Below are 13893 nucleotides of genomic sequence, written 5' to 3' on the forward strand. Positions count from 1 at the left end.
AGGTGATGAACCAGTCTGACTATATATATATATATATATATATATATATATATATATATATATATATATATATATATATACATATATTTTATTTTTTTTTTGGTTTTTCAAGACAGGGTTTCTCTGCATAGCTTTGCGCCTTTCCTGGAGCTCACTTGGTAGCCCAGGCTGGCCTTGAACTCACATCGATTCGCCTGGCTCTGCCTCCCGAGTGCTGGGATTAAAGGCGTGCGCCACCACCGCCTGGCCTGACTATATTTTTGTATTGGTAGCCATCTTGTTACAATATCAAAATAAGTTCATTTCTATTTACTTTAAAATTTAATTCTATGGTTTTTGGAATTTGACTCCGCACCTTGACTTTATTTTGACCTCCATCCTTTCCCAAACCACATGATGTTCTGCTAGTTAATCTTAAACTGTTATCTGCTCCTATATTTTTTCAAGTTTCCTATGTTGCCAAATCCTCAGGCAACAACAAAAAGGAGTCTAGAAATTTATCTGTGGCTGGTCTTCTAAGCCCCACATGAGGGGACACAGCTGCTGGACCAGCTTTGCTGTACACAGAAGTAAAGTCTGCTTAACTGGATCAAAATTATGGCTGGGAAGTGGTGGTGCTTGCCTTTAATCCCAGCACTTGGGAGGCAGAGACAGTTAGATGTCTTTGAGTTTGAATCCAGCCTTTTCTTCAGAGGGAATCCAAGGACAGCCAAAGCTACAAAGAGAAACTCTGTCATAAGATACCAAAGTAATGAAAACAAGACCAACACCAACAAAATTTGGGTTAATATCATTATACAGATGGTCTTTGTATTTATTCAGTGGATTTACCACTGGGACTATGTACCCCATAGCCACATATTCTTGTCCCTGGTACTATCTCAATACATAGGTTCCATCGTGGGAAGTGAACCTTGAGTTCTTCATGAAATTGTTAGTTACTCCCATGATGTTCATGACCCTATTACACCAGGTTTGTTGTTGTTAGGGTTACCCTGGTAGATTCCATTGTGTTTTCATGGCACTGTATTAGTACTTCTGAAATGTGCCCCCAATTCTAGTAGTTTCTCCCATTTTTTTCTCCCTTCCCCCCACAACTTGATCACTACTGATCCCAACTCCACCCCATGACAGTAAATGTGTGAAATCTATTCTATTTTCCCTTTACAGGGAGATCCTTGTGCACTCATTAATTTCACTGTGTTACTTAGCCTCTCTGAGTCTGTGGATGATAGCATGATTACTTTTTACGTTACAAATAATATCCATTTATAAGTGAGTATATACCATGTTATTCTTTCTGGATCTTGATTACCTCATCAGGATGATTTTTTTCAAGATCAACTTTTTTTTTCAGATTGCCTGCAAATTTCATGATATTTTTTAACAGCAGAGTAATACTCCAATGTGTAAATGTACAACATTTTCATTATCCCTTCTTTACTTGGGTGACATCTAGGTTTTTCTAGATTCTGACTATTGTGAATGAAGCTGCTATGAACATAGTTGAGTAAGTGTCCTTGTGATGGGATGGAATATCTTTGGGTATATGCCCAGGAGTGTTATGGTTTTGAGGTAGAAAGTTTCCCATTATTTAAGAAACCAACAATTTCTTTTCAATAGTGGCTATACAAGTTTGAACTCCCACAAGCAGGGGAGGATTGATTCCTTGCTCTAAATCCTCACCAGCATGAGATGTCCCTTGTGTTATTGATCTTAGCTATTCTGATGGGTAAAAAATAGCATTTATGAGTTATTTTGAATTGCACTTCACTCCTTGTAAAGGAAGTTGTACATTTCTTTGTAAGTGTTGCTCAGCCAATTCAGACTCTTCTGTTGAGCATTCTGTTTAGATCTCTACTCCATTTTAAAATGAATTATTTAGTTTGTTGATGTTTAATATCTTGATTTCTTTATATATTTTGGGTATCAGTGCTTTGTTAGATATGGAGTCTTTAATGTTGAGGTATGTTTCTTGTAAACAGCAGAAGAGTGGATTCTGTTACCTTATCCATTCTGTTTGCTTATGTCTTTTTATTGAGGAATTATTCCACTCATATTGAGAGATATTAATGAACAATAATTGTTAATTTTGTTATTTTGTTGGTGGGGGTGTGGTGTGGTTGTGTGTGTGTGTGTGTGTGTGATTGTGTGTGTGTCTGTATGTCTGTCCATTTTGTGCATTTTGCTTGTGTGAAAATGTCTATTTTCTGTGTTTTTGTTGGTCTAGTTAAATTTCTTTTGTTGTTTTCCTTCTAATAATATCTATAGGGATGAATTTCTTTTTTTTTTCTTTTTATTATCCCAAAATAGAGGATATGTGATATGTTACTTGTCCTGAAATGTAATATTTTATTTGTGCTTTAATTAATAAAGCTTCCCTGGAGATCAGAGGAATAGAAACAGCCATTATAAGTAAGCAAAGAAGTCATGCAATGGTAACACATGCCCTTAATCTTATCACTTGGCAGGCAGAAATCTGTCTGGATCTATGTGAGTTCACGAGTTCACAGCCACACTGGAAACAGAGCCAGGTATGGTGGCACACACATAAATCCCACCACTAGTTAATCATGGAGGTCTGGAGGTCTGAACAAACAGACATTAATCAACAGAGCTGGGCAGGAAGAAAAAGTGATGTAGCTGGAGAGAGAGAACAAATCATATGGAAGAATAGCAAGGCATATAGGTATAGAAAGACAGGAAGTAACTCACATTTGGAAGCTGCCGAGTTGGTGAGGTAAGGATAGCTGTGGCTTTCCCTATTTCACAGATTTCTCTAAGGCTTTCACCCCTAAAAAATAATAGAAAAATAAAAAAAAACATTATAACTAATATAAAAAAACTATATACAATAAGTACAATAACTATATACATTATATACAAGCAATAAATAAATCAACAATGTCTAGTCCATTTGCATTTGTCAAATTCAGAGAAAATATGCCATATCTATCCTATTTTGGTGAATCCAAAATGTACCTAATTCACTTTCTATCATATCTTGTATTATGAACCGAAAACTTATCTTTTGATGTTTTTCATACTTAAACATTTTTAACACAACCTAGTGAGTTTCTTTTCTGAATTTCTTAACAAAGTATAACTATCTAATCATCAACTCCCTCAGAGACCTGAGAAGTAAATAATATTACCTAGTAAAAGAGGAAGTGCAAACAAGTAACTTCCAAAAAACATGAGTTATGACAGAAACAGCAAGCTTCCTTGACAGTTACCAGAGGTTTCTCTACACATTTGGGCATCATCTTCAGTATAACAGGCTTAGCATATGTGACAGACTCATTTGTGAAATAGGATGTACACAAGGCCTACAGCTCAACAAAATATTCAGTGCAAGTATTCCATGTACCAGGTAAATCTGAATTCCACAAGAATCATGTCATGGTTAAGAATTTTAAATTCTGGAAACTACTGGTGTGTTTTGAATTCAGCTTCCCATTTTTCTCGGTTTGTGGATGGCTTCATATCTTTTATTAAATGCCAGTCTAACATTGAGAGGCCAGACTCCATCAACCTAGTTACTCCTCCAAGAAGAACTGTTTCAGCTACTGTTCCACTGCACACCAGGAGCCATCAACCCACTGCCTATTCGGCTGCCTTCGAAGAAAGGGGCACTGTCCCTTTTCTGGATTGCAAAGCCACTTCAGCGATGGTGCCATATTGTCCTACCCTCAGAGGATTCCTGTTGCCAAAGCTGCATCCACACTTGTCTTGGCAAGGATTGGTAGCCCCTTTTTCGTGTCCTGTTTGTCCATTTTGGACAATATACTGTCAGCAGTAGATGAGAGGGCACTTTGTTGCCCAGTGGCTAATATTTGCCACAGTGAAAGTTAACTACATATGCAGTTTGCTCAATGACCATATCTTTTCTGAAGTTGGTGCTGCCAGAAGCAGACATGTCTCATAGTCATAAAAAAAGGGGGGAAAACAGTGTTATTAAAATATCTTAAATGCCATATTCTGTAGATTTCTGAAGGGTTTGAAAATGACCCATCTATCTAAAATAAAACTCTGCTTGATCTTGAGAACATACCTAATATGACTACAAGTTCATGTAATGACTAACTACTAACTTTAATTTCTTTATGTCTTAATAGTTGGTAATAATAACTTTCAAGATTAGCAAATTGCATTACATTGTTAAATGAACTATACAGGTACAATATCCTGAAGAAGATTAGAAACATATGTACAATATATCAATCTCAAATTGGTATCAATATAAATAATTTGTATATAATATACAAAAATCCAATCCCATGTAAAATATTTAAAACTAGTAGTTGCTTTTAAAACTAGATTCAATAATCTACCTTTTTATCTATATTCTGTCTTTTTTCTTTTCAGAGTAGGTTCAATAATAATCTACACTTTATTCTATCATTTATGTTTCTATCTACCTCTTATCTATATCCTCTTTTTTCTTTGTCTTTATTTTTCTTTTTTTCTCTCATTTTATTATCCAAAAAAGAGGAAATGTGATATTTTACTTGTCCTGAAATGTGATGATATTTTATTTGTACTTTAATATATAAAGCTTGCCTGGAGATCAGAGGAATAGGAACAGCCATTATAAGTAAACAAATAAGTCAGGCAATGGTAGCACATGACCTTAGTCATATCACTTGGCAGGCACGGATCTGTCTGGATCTATGTGAGTTCAAGGCCACACTGGAAACAGAGCCAGGTGTGATGGCACACACCTTAAATTCCAGTACTAGTTAAACATGGAGGTCTGGAGATCTGAACAAACAGACATTAAGTGACAAAACTGGGCAGGAAGAAGAAATGATGTAGCTGAACAGAGAGAACAAATCAGATGGTAGACCAGCAAGGCTTATAGGTATAGGTAGACAGGAAGTAACTTGCATTAGTAAGATGCCAAGTTGGTGAGGCAAGGTTAGTTGTGGCTTTGCCTATTTCACTGATCTCTCTAAAGCTTTTACCCCTATATCTAGCTCCATATTTTTTATTTAATAAGATTGTTTAGAAATTCACCTACAGTCATTTCCACAATGGAAGTATTAATTTGCACCCCTGGCAGCAGTGAAAAAGAATAACTCCTTGCTCTTGCTCTCATCACCTCCAACATTTCTTGTCAACTATTTTGATAACAGTACTTTGAATGTGGTGAATTGGTACTATAAAATAACCTTAATTTTTATTTTCATGATGATGAGGGTGTTAAACACATTTTTTGAAATACTTATTGGCCATTTGCATTTCTTGTTGGAGAAAAAAAATCAATTCATTAACTCATTGATAATTGTCAATTTTTTCCTTGATACATAATTTCTAAAGGGCTTTGTAAATACTGGATATTAGTTCCTTATCTGCCATCATTCCCAGGGTATTGAGCAAGCCATGACAAAACATGGGCTTTCTTCTATCTGTGAAACTCCTCAGACCTTTCTGCCTCTTAGCACATCTCCATTCATGAGTGTCAAATCCCAATAGCTTCAAAGACATTTTACCTTGAATCCACAGTGCACATGCCTGTCAATTATCCCATAAGAACTTAAAGAATATTAAAAGCAGCAAGTGAAAAAATCTAGTAAATATAAAGGAAGAATTATTAGAATCATACTTCATTTCTTAATCAAAAACCTAAAGGAGAATGAGCATAAAAAGATGAGATATAAACTTAAGATGTGCTACAAACTCTAAGAGATCACAGCTGCCATTCCAGACTACTACACCCAGCAATATTTGCAATGACCATAGTTGGAGAAAACAAGACTTTCCATGATAATAATATACTTAAACAATATCTAACTACAAATCCTGCCACACAGAAGGTGGTAGGAAAATTCCAGTAGAAGAAGGTTAATCACAACCAATAAAAGCAAGGAATAAATAATCCCAGAAAGCCAGTCCAAAGAAGGGAAACACACACACACACACTAATATACACACAACCCACAAACACTGCACATTGATATTGTAACATCAATGGTCTCAATGCCCTTTAAAAAGCACCAACAAAATGAATGCAAAATCAGGATTCACTCTTCTGCTGTATCCAAGTAACCTCTGTTAACCTCAAGGAGAGACATTGCATTAGTGAAAAAAGGTAGAAAAAGATATACTAAGAAATTGGGCATAAAAGGCAAGCTGAAGCAACCATTTTAATATTTGACAAAATAGACTGCAAACCACAACTTATCTGAATGGTTATAGAAGGACACTACATAACAGAAAAGGAAAAATCGACCAATATTACATTTCATTTCATAATATCTATGCAACAAACATGAGGTCTGTAAAAGAAACAGGACAACTAAATCATATATGAATCCTCACACTGTGATAGTGGGAGAATTCAGTACCCAGATCTCCCCAAGAGACAGATCAGCCAGAAAAAAACTAAAGAGAGAGGGATAGACATAACTGACATTATAAACCAAATGGAACTCAGAGATAGAACACAGCACTTGGGGACAAAGTATATACATGCTGCTCCATACCTCACAGAACATTGTCCAAATGTGACCACAAACTCAGACCCCAGTCAAGTCTCAACAGACACAAAAAATTGAAATAATACTATAGAGGCAATCTTACCACTATGGATTAAAATTGGGTATCTGTAGAGAGCTGCATATAGCCGCGCCTCAAAGATGGCACTGGCTTCTGCCTTCCACCTTCCCAATGGTAAGTGCTCTCTGTGATAAACAACTCCTTATTTGGCTTGCTTCCGCACACCTGGACCTATCCGCAGTACCCACGTGGCAGATTGGGGTTGGCTGCCCAGAAGCTATTTAGGTTATGGGTTGGCTTTCCCCGGGGTCAGAAGTCAGAAGATTGTTTCAAGGTTCCTGAATAAACTGCTTGGAGAAGAGTCTGGTGTTGTGTCTTCCTTTCTGGTCGAGGCAGACATGACAGGTATCAACAACAGAAACAGCAGAAAGATTAGAAACGGTTGGAAACTGAACATAACCAACTGAATGAAAAATGCTTCAAGATAAAAATTAAGAAAGAAATGAAAGATATTCAAGAATTGAATGAAAATGAATACACAGCATATCCAAATTTCTGGGACACAATGATGAAGGTTTTATGATGCAAGTTCTTAGCACTGAGTCAATCATAAAGGAGAGATCTCATACTAATAATTTAATGGCACACCTGAAAGCTCTAAAACAAAATATAGAAATCATACTCCAAAGAAGCAGGCAGCAATGGATACTCACACTCAGGCCTGAAAGAAAAAAATAACCCACAATACCAATAAAAAAAGTAAATAAAACAAAATGTTGGTTGCTTCAGAAAAATCAATAAAATTGACAAACCCTTATCTAATGAACTAAATGGGAGAGAATATCCAAGTCAACAAAATTTGAAATTACAAGTGGAAATAGCAACAAAACAAAAGGGAATCCAGAGAATCATAAGAATATTCTTTAAAAACATCTACTCCACCAAACTGGAAAAGTATAAAGGAAATGGATAATTTTCATGATTCAAGTTAAATCAAGATGAGATAAACAATTTAAACAGACATATAAACAATAGTGATTTTGAAAATGAAACTCAAATGAGGAACACAGAAATGTTCAAAATTCTTAGAAACCCAAAAACTACAAATCAAAATAATTTTGAGATTCCAACATAATGTAATGTCAGAACCTGTCAGAATGGCTAAGATTAATTAAACAATTGACTGCTCATGCTGGTAAGGACTTGAGTAAGGGGAACACTCCTCCAATGCTGTTGGGAGTAAGCACAGCCACTATTGAAGTCAGTATGGTGGCTCCTCAAAATATTGGAACTCAATCTACCTCAAGACACAGCTATACAACTCTTAAACTTTTACCCAAAGGATTTTTCATCCAACTACTGGAACACTTGATGAAACATATTCATTGCTGCTCTAATCATACTAGTCAGAAATTGGAAACAAGCTAAATGTCCCTCAACATAATAATGATTGGAGAAAATGTGAAACCTTTGCCCAAATGAGTAATACTCATCTCTTAAAACAAAGAAATTTGCAGACAAATGGGTAGAACTAGAAAAAAATCCTTAGTGAGATATCCTAGACCTGGAAAGATAAAAATGGTATGTGTTCATTTATTCCTGGATATGATTTTAAATAAATGATAACAAAGCCATAACCTGTAGACCCAGAGAAATTAAGCATAGAGGTAGAAACTAGGGGAGACACATAGATCTCCCTGGGACAAGGAAATATAATAACTTTATGGTTGTACTGGAACCAGAGTAGAGGAGAGACAAGATTAAGAAGTTCAGATGGGACAGAAGGGGAAATGGGTTTGAGAGAGGGAATGACGGAGGGGAGACAGCTGGAAATGAAGGACATTTGATGGGCAGTATGGAAACCCAGTTCTAGTTCAGTGGAAACTTTCTATGTGAATGTGATGCTAATTGAATTCCCAAGTAATGAGGAAGGAAGAAGCCCAACTGGCCATCTCATGTCAACAAAGCTCCTAGTACCAAGCCTGTTTCATCTAATTGAGCTGTTGGTCAAAGCATCCCAAAATGTCTTAGTTAGTGTTTCTATTGCTGACACAAAATTCCATGACCAAAGGACAAGTTGATCCCCAAAAGGATCATTTGGCTTACACTTCCAGATCATAGTCCATCATTTGAGGATGTCATAATGGAACTCAAACAGGTCTAGAACCTAGATGTACTAGCTGAGGTAGAGGCCAAGGAAGAGAGCTACTTACTGGTTTGCTTCTCATAGGATGCTCAGCTGATTTCTTATAGAACCTAGGACCATTAGCCCATGGATGGCAACACCCCCATAGACAGGCCTCTCCCACATCAATCAGTAATTGAAAAAATGCATTACAGCTGGAGCTCATGAAGGCATGTTCTCAGCCAAGGCTCCTTTGATGACTCCAGCTTAAATCAAGTTAACACACAACACCATCCAATATACATATGGAAATCACCAGAGAGGCCAGGCAGTTACCAAGAGAATGGCTTGCTCTCAACAAACTGGCAAGGACCCACTGCTGAAGACAACACCCATACAAGTCACAGAACATGGAGAGGTCCAGCTGATGGCTGCATAGAAATTTTACCCCCATCTTCTAGTGTCTATGAACCAACCGGAAAACCTTTGATCTAACTACTTGCAAATATATTCAAGTAATGGTGGGGAGAAACCATTTAGGACTAACCAGCCAATGTCTGATTTGACTGAAGTCCTAGTCAATGAGATAAAATCCATACCTGATAATGTTTGGTTACCAAACCCAGAGGCTAGATATTCAAGTGTCCTAGGGTTAAATCAAAGATTACTTATCTAATAAAAGAAAAAAATAGAAAAGAAAGGTAAATGACTCCTAATATTATTCTGTTATACTCATAAATCTGTGTCATATTCTGCCAATATCAGAGAGGCTTTCTTCTGTAACAGATGGGATCAAAAACAGAGACCCATAGCCAGATCTCTCTCTCTCTCTCTCTCTCTCTCTCTCTCTCTCTCTCTCTCTCTCTCTCTCCACACACACACACACACACACACTCATACTCAGAGATATAGACAGGTAGATAGATAGATGATAGATGATAGATAGATAGATAGATTGATTGATTGATAGATAGATAGATAGACAGACAGATAGATAGACCTTTGAACACACAGTTCTAAATGAGTTCTATCCATCAAATTTCTCCCGTCATATCTCAGGGAACCACACAGAAGAGGAGGCAGAAGGAGTGGGTGAGACTAACGGGGCAGAGGAGGACATCACGAGGGCCAGGTTCTCTCAACTGAGCAAAGCTCATGGGAACTCACAGAGACTGAAGCAGCAATCACAGGATCTACATTGTCTGCTCCAAGCCCTCTGTATTTAAATGATAACTTTTAGTTCAGTACTTCTGTGGGACTCCTGGATACAGAAACAAATGAATCTCTGAATCTTGGCACTTCACTTGAATTCCCTTTATTTTTTTCTGCTGGCTGGCTTGTCCAATTTCGATATGATGAGTTTTGTTTGAGCTCATTACATTTTATTATTTTTTTTAGTTACCTCTCAGAAGCCTGTTTTTTTCCAATAAGAAACCAAAAGTGAATGGATCTAGATGGGAGAGGATGTGGGTGTAACTAAGAGGATTAAAATGAGAGAAAACTGTACTCAGGTAATATAATATGAGAAAAAAAAAGTTTATTAAATGAAAAGAAAAATACTATCTAACAAAATTGAAGATCACCTCATAAACATAAACATAATTTTAATTAATTTTGGTACAAAGTGAAAGATAGGAGTCACAATTTTTGTCCTTCGTGGCTAGAGGAAATGCTCATCTTCACAGACTTTTTTGAACACTGTCACTAAAAGGTTGGGAACAGTCAAACATTTACTTTTTCTGGAACAGCTGAAATCAAAACACATGGGAAATGATCATTGAAGATGATTTCTGGTCCTAGAGGATGCTAGAGCGGCTGTCATGGGACAAGGGCCACCAGAAGTACAATTTATCCTCCACCATGATGTCAGTTTGCCTTGCAAGTAGAGTGTGGTATACACAGGTGTCTATCCTGCAGCAGGCAAGCAGGCAAGATTCCATGAGAGTATAAAAGCCACAAGAAAGTCAGTTCTATTGGCAACAAGTTATTGGCTTCTTTGCACATCATATGGGCAAAGGAAAAACTCCACTTTCTGAAAGTTGAAGATTATAGTGCACTAAATACAGTATGATCAGTTCATATAGGCTGTTGATTCAACCATCTGACAAAACTCTCATACTCATTTAACTAGTCTTAGGAAGACAAGGGGCTAACCTTAACTTTCTTTGTTGATTTCATAAGGTGATAAATGAGTAAAATTTGTATGACAAGACAAACTAATTATTTTACATAGTTATACTAAAATTAGGAGAAATTTATTTTCTTAACCATATCAAACTGAATAAGGACAAAACTGAGTAATGTCTCATAATAACAAATGGTACAAAACAGGGAAAACAAAGAGAAGTGAGGCGAGAAATGTACACCAGCCACCAACTGTGATTATACAAGAGAGCAATGCAGCCTCGCAAGATGGTGGAGAGCATATAAAAAGCCAGGAAGGTAGCCAACAGGACAAGGATGTTCTGGGTCGCTCTGGACTCAGGGTAGTTTCTCCTGGAACCATGAGAGCTGCGGATATTTTGAACCCTCCTCTTGTGTCTGCAGAGTACGACAATCATGGAGGCACTGGACCATGTGATGAGCACGGCAAAAAAGGACTCAGGACAAATCACCAATGCTGTATAGAACGAGTCACTGATTTCATCACGCTCTACAGTAGAGCAATATCCAAAATCTCGACCTTTTGTAATATTTTTGCTTTTCATTTTGATAATTTTGTGCATAAGGAAAATGAACCATATCACCATGTAGAAGACCCAGAGTAGGGAAATGGAGCATTTAATGTAATTTGAAGCTTTGACTGTATGGTCTTTCCAACAGGATATCTTGGGACTGAGGGTCATGACCTGGAAGACACTCAAGAGGCAAGTGGTGCCAATAGACACACTTCGAGCAAATCCTTGAATGTACAGTAGGAGGTCACACCCAAAATCATTCAAGAACTGCTTCAATCCCCAAACTGCCATTGTTTGGGGCACTCCTGCAGAGAGAATGACCAAGGCATTGGCTGCCATTAGATGCACGAGAATCAAATCTGTGACCTTCAATGTATATTCTCTGTAGTAAAGGAATAGATAGTAGAACTTAAGATGGAGATTTCCCAGAATTCCAGTGGTAGTTTGTGATAAGAAAATGATTCTGATAGCCAGATTCCAGATATTCATTCTGTGATTCAGTTTAATACATTTATGAATATGGGTACACTATTTCTTAGGTCAAATGAATAATAACAAATGATGGTAGTCAGGGGTGAAGAAAGATGCCATTAATCCATGAAGCTCCTCAGAGGCCGAAACTGAGTGTCCTTGAAATTCAGGAGTTCAAGGCCAGCCTAGATTACATAAAAAATCTTACCCCCAAATTTTTGACAGGAGTAGTTATTTTCTATGTTGTTACTTTGAAATTCTTAATACTTCAGAATGCAAGTGTTGATGGAAAAATAGCAATCAGGTTTCCTAAAAATGAAACACTCAGGATGATAAGATGTTGACCCATTAAAAAATTGTTACAGGCAGCCGGGCAGTGGTGGCTCACGCCTTTAATCTCAGCACTCGGGAGGCAGAGCCAGGTGGATCTCTGTGAGTTCGAGGCCAGCCTGGGCTACCAAGTGAGTTCCAGGAAAGGCGCAAAGCTACACAGAGAAACCGTGTCTCGAAAAACCAAAAAAAAATTGTTACAGGCAGTGTAGACGCACTGAATGTAAGTCTTTCAGAATATACTGATATTTCTAGTCATGTTGTAAAAGAAATCAGCTTTAAGAACAGCCACAAGACTTAAATAAAGCAATATGTTTTTCCAACACAACATTATTATTGATTACTTGGTTTCACATAATGCACCCTGATCAGAGTCACTTTCCTGTTATCCCATGTCTACTCACTCTTCCTTGTGACCTCCCCCAAAGAACAATTTTTAGAAAAGGAAAAATACCAAGTCCAATTTGTGTTGTCTATATACTCACTGGATCATGTTCACTTTTCTTTATTAAAGCAATTCTTAATGTATATCTCACCTAAAGTCCAAAGATATTAATGAAAAATGTATAGTTCCAGTAAAATCTATAGTCTTGTTATAGGGTAAAAGTTCTTCTATCTTTCTCAACTGGAGCCTTCTTAGATTTAACCTGAAATTGGCTGTCCATTTTCTACCCACTCCATGATAATTCCCTTGGGAATATACCTGACTCTGTTCTAGATGGTGGGAGCTGAATTGCCCCCAGCTAACTGCGTAGTTTGGATTTTGTAAATTGCTTCCATGCTTTGCTTTCCCATGACAATTGCTAGCCAGGATGATGATTTTCTAGATTATTTGCCTTTAGAAGCTCCATGTAAAAGGGATGCCTGGCAGCTCTGGGGGAAGTATTTCTCTCTAGGCAGTCACCAAGGCTCTTAAATATAAACTCTGAATACGGACTTTGGTTGGGCTCTGTGATCTATTGGTCTTTAGACCACAACAGTCTGAAATAAGAAAAAAATTATTAAAAGCACAAAATGGTATAGAATGGTATTTCAAGGGACAGTGTACATCATATTGAGTGATGAGCTAGCACTTATGATAAGTCACAACTCAGAGACACATACACATGTGAGCGGACTCAAGTCAGGACTGTTAGGGAGAAGGTAAAATCTGTTGTGACAAAATCTCAATGAATGCACAACAGAATGAAATAAGCAAAATATGCTAGGAGAAACTGAAAGAAGGACAATATCTGATGTGTAATAGCTACTGGAGAAATGTTCAGTGTCTCTTTTGAAACTGTGTCTGAGATAATCAGACACCACTCAGAAGTCTAGAGTGGAAATGACAGAAAAGAAGGCATTTGTTTACACAGCCCACCAGTGTAGTGAAGTTGAAGAAATCCATTAAGACACCACACTCTATTCTCATGAGAGAAGTTGTCTGCAAACCATTCCTAAATTGGGTGAGATTCCCTTGTAGAAGGAGACAGTGTCAGTTGTGAATCAGTACCTGGTTGAACCATGCAGCCCCAGTGAGATCATTGTAGCCCCTCACAGTCAGCTGTCAATCAAGAGCTGGGGTATAACTGGCAATGCAGCCTAGGACCTGAAGAAGTTTACACAGAATGGGGATATGAACTGAGACATTAGGAACTACCAAATACAGGCTCCCATTCCCTGTGAACTTTCATGTAGAACACCCTAGGAAATGGCTGCAGCAGAAACAGAAAATACTCTATTAAATGATGTAATAAAGGCCAAGAAAAACAGATACCTGTAGTGGGTAGCCATTCCAGCTTTGATCTG

The 13893-nt window shown here is 37.4% G+C and overlaps 1 protein-coding gene and 1 long non-coding RNA gene across 2 annotated transcripts; both read right to left on the reverse strand.

Moving 5' to 3' along the window:
- Positions 1-254: 254 nt before the first annotated feature.
- LOC143273049 (uncharacterized) lies at positions 255-6843 on the reverse strand. The gene is made up of 3 exons (XR_013050897.1): positions 6586-6843; positions 2716-2794; positions 255-715 (listed from the first exon to the last, which is right to left on the reverse strand). It is a non-coding gene; the product is annotated as an uncharacterized LOC143273049 (long non-coding RNA).
- A 4038-nt stretch (positions 6844-10881) lies between these two features.
- Positions 10882-11799, reverse strand: LOC102911374 (vomeronasal type-1 receptor 2-like). The gene has a single exon (XM_015989721.2). The coding sequence runs from the start codon at positions 11791-11793 to the stop codon at positions 10882-10884; it is 912 nt and encodes a 303-aa protein (XP_015845207.1). The 5' UTR covers positions 11794-11799.
- Positions 11800-13893: the final 2094 nt, after the last annotated feature.

The sequence above is a fragment of the Peromyscus maniculatus genome, chromosome 1, assembly GCF_049852395.1.
Source record: "Peromyscus maniculatus bairdii isolate BWxNUB_F1_BW_parent chromosome 1, HU_Pman_BW_mat_3.1, whole genome shotgun sequence".
NCBI classification, from domain to species: domain Eukaryota; kingdom Metazoa; phylum Chordata; class Mammalia; order Rodentia; family Cricetidae; genus Peromyscus; species Peromyscus maniculatus.

Coding starts and splice junctions, on each gene's coding strand:
- LOC102911374 (XM_015989721.2), bottom strand. CDS start 11,793: ATGAATATCTGGAATCTGGCTATCAGAATCATTTTCTTATCACAAACT.